Genomic DNA, 3,532 nt, shown 5'->3' with positions numbered 1-3,532 from the left:
TTTGTTTATCATAATATAAGAATTGATTTTTAATTATTCTATTACCAACAGGAAAATATTATTCAAGCTTCAGTTCATTCCTCTATTCTACGTGTTTATGGTGATCACTTGTTCGAAGGCAGTCTCATTGAGATGTTTAATTTCAATGTACGTCATAATGATATGAGTTATAAGATTACTAATAATCAGTTCATGATTGTGCTAACTGAGCGAACAAGGATATCGCCTTTATCATCTGGAGTACAAATAATACCTAGGGAGAAATTTCTCTTTGTGGATTATGGGTATTTATCAAGGTCAGAAAATTTGGTGTGTAGACTATATGGTACGTAATGTTTTAAAATTATGTACCCATTACTTAATTTCATAGTTATAGAAATCTAATAAATTAATATTCGAATTGTAGATATCATTGCTTATGTGAAGCATGTGAACAAGACGGATGGTCGGATTGAGGGTCAAGTTGTTGTTAGGAGGCTTATACTAACCCTTCTAATGGAACGGTATGTTTTTAGACTGATTGAGAATAAGATTTATTTGATATTGAGATATTTAAAATACTAAACAGTCTATTAATTATTTTCGTGATTTAGATTTGTAAACGGTCATGGAATAGAGATCAACATGGTGTTGTGGGGAGAAGAAGCTGAAAATTTTGAAGAAAAGTTTAGAATTTACAATAATACTAATATTGTCTTGATCAGTACAAGTGTATTGGGCATTATCAGAAATGGTTCTGTAACATTGTCAGTTACTCCTGCGTCTAAGTTTTATTTAAACCAGGAATTTCCCTCTGTTGCTGCTCTCAGAACGAGGTATAAAACTTATTTACTTCTTATATTATTAGCATTGTTTATCAATACATTATTTCTTATTTTATTAATAAATATTTACAATAGGCTCCTTTATGATGGGATATGCTCAATGGATTGTGGTGAATCTGTTCAAGAATACTCTGCTGCAAGCCTCCAAAATCACGAGTTTTTATGTTTATCAATGTCTAAGATAAAATATTCATGTTTGGATTAAAATATATCTATGGTTTAAAGTGTGTTTTTCTCAATTTTTATTATTAGTTAACATGTTATTCATATTAGTTGATTAAAACAATATCTTTTTGGGTATTTATCATTTAATATTAAAATAGAATTGGTTAACTCAGAATCCTCATATCTAAATACGATTCGTACGAAATTTTTTATTCTAATTTTCATTAACAAAAACATTTATAAAAAATATATTTGGTAATTATTATACATTAAAAAGTATGACCTAAAAAATGTATGTATTTATTGTTTTAAAAAAACTATTGTGTATAATTGGAAGATTTTTAATATAACATAATTTAACTTCTCAATTCATGTATTAGTGTGTCTATATGGAAATATCATAACATTTTAATAAAATATAGAAAATTTCCCACTATTTTAAATGGATATCGTTGGATATGTACGATCTATTCTTATTTTAGGGTTTAGTGTACGATTTTCTTTAATTTAGATACTAAATGGATCTTTAATATGTAAATTTATCATTATTCAAGTAGATATTTATGTAAAGTTTGGTATTATCTCTCTAATATAGAATTTTTTTTGGTTTCGCTGTTTAATTAAATACATAATATACATATATCAAAATTAAAGTTTGAAAAAAAAAAAATTAAACACCAATGCATGCTACTGGGAATATTCAGCCTACATCAGTGATTGATAGACCAATGCATGATTCATATAAGTCTTTGAATCAATAATTTTTTTTTTGAAAAGTCGCAACTTTACATAAAAATTTAAACAGTATGTTCTGAAAAGTTGCAAATATACATAATCTATTGACAAAATTCATTGAATCTACCTACTTACTTATTTTGTTCATTCCCTATATATATATATTTTCTTACCAAGAAGAATAGTTGTTCTTTAAATAAACATATCAACCCAGACAAAAGAAAAAAAAAACATAAAAAATTCCAAGTCCTTATCCTTCGTGATGGATTCATATGATGCAGTTCGTGATTTGCATGCATGGAGGACTGACTGGAACATTGGCGTCAAGGTCTTGAGGCGATGGTTTATTGTTCATCGAAACGGGAATCCAGGCTTAGCATTCGTTTTCGTTGATGAACACGTAAGCTCGTGATAACATATATGTTTTTATTGTACTTTAACATGTTATATAATGCGATTGACATTATATTTGTTTATAATTCAGGGCTCTAGAATTTATGGTACTTGTGGTGCTACGTGTTATGAGTACTTCGAGAGGGTTTGCCCTGAAGGAGGATGGGTAAGACTGACCAATTTCGGCTTGATTCGGTCGGATTGGGAAAGGAAGGAAAGAGTTACTAAATACAAATCCCAGATCACTCTCAACTCGGAGACCAAGGCTTCACGGATCAGGCCATTGTCTGAAGATCCCTTCATGAATTTCATTGATTTTGATGATATTTATAATCGTCCCTATAATCTCTTGTACCCAGTCGGTATGAATTTGGTTTACACTCTTTAAAAATCGAAACCCGATAAATGTTTTACAATAATTTAGTTGTTTAAAAATTATTTGATTTTATCCATGCATGGCTAATAAAGTACTTCATTTTTTGCAGATCTTATTGGAGTGTTGGTGAATGTTGGTGAACTCTTAACATCTGAGTCATCAAGTGGAAGTACTGAAAAAACGCTGAAGTTCACTATCAAGAATCTTGAGTAAGAATACTTTAAGTTTGATTCATATAAATCATGATAAATAATCAGGAAAATAATTATTAATTTTAATTTTGACAAAGGGATCGGACTGTTAATTGCTTGGCTCATGGTGATTTCGCTGTTGATATCAAGAACCAGACTGTAGGCGTAGATGGTCCGGTTGCGATTTGTGTATTGACGGATTGGATGATCAACAAATATCAAGGTATGTGATCTATAAATTTTAATGAGGTTTTATATCATGCAAATAACCTAAATAATTAAACGCATGAATATTTGTATTCTGATTTTTTCACTTGACTTTTATTTTAGATGAAATAACCATCCATGATCATGAGAATATTGGCTTCTCACGTTTCTTTGTTACTCCACCTATTGACGAGGTTCTCATCTACCGTAGGAAGTAAGTATAAGAAACTTTTGGTTACTTAAAATTCAGTTTATTTACTAATATTGTACTTATATATAAATATAATGGATAGGATTTGGGAAAAGATCAAGAAGAGAATGGAGGATGCAGGAAACCATGGAATGTGACTTGCGTAAATGGCGGTTCTATTAGTTTATCGTTTTCGTATTTCTCTTATCATATGTTTAAGACTTAATGGGGTGATGTTATCGTTACTATGTTTATTTATGTTTTAACTTAAACTCGGTACTGCGTTTAAATAATTATGTTGTTTTTGATCTAAAAACTTTAATTGCTGTTATTTATATAATCTACTCTAAAATATCTGATTAGTTAACTTTAGAAAGAAATAGTTAAACCATATATACACTACATTCGTATTCATAATAATTAATACTTAAACCAGATATACATTAATTTG

General features: G+C 29.3%; 1 protein-coding gene across 1 annotated transcript; it reads left to right on the top strand.

Annotated features, from left to right (window-relative positions):
• Positions 1–1,986: 1,986 nt before the first annotated feature.
• On the top strand, positions 1,987–3,239 carry LOC112083429. The gene is made up of 6 exons (XM_024151453.1): positions 1,987–2,124; positions 2,209–2,479; positions 2,603–2,702; positions 2,783–2,907; positions 3,015–3,105; positions 3,185–3,239. The coding sequence occupies exons 1-6, from the start codon at positions 1,987–1,989 to the stop codon at positions 3,237–3,239; spliced, it is 780 nt and encodes a 259-aa protein (XP_024007221.1).
• Positions 3,240–3,532: the final 293 nt, after the last annotated feature.

This window comes from Eutrema salsugineum, unplaced genomic scaffold (genome assembly GCF_000478725.1).
Source record: "Eutrema salsugineum unplaced genomic scaffold, Eutsalg1_0 scaffold_6, whole genome shotgun sequence".
In the NCBI taxonomy this organism is placed as follows: Eukaryota; Viridiplantae; Streptophyta; class Magnoliopsida; order Brassicales; family Brassicaceae; genus Eutrema; species Eutrema salsugineum.
Note: the sequence above shows the minus strand (reverse complement) of the source record. Positions and strands in the feature narration are given on the sequence as shown.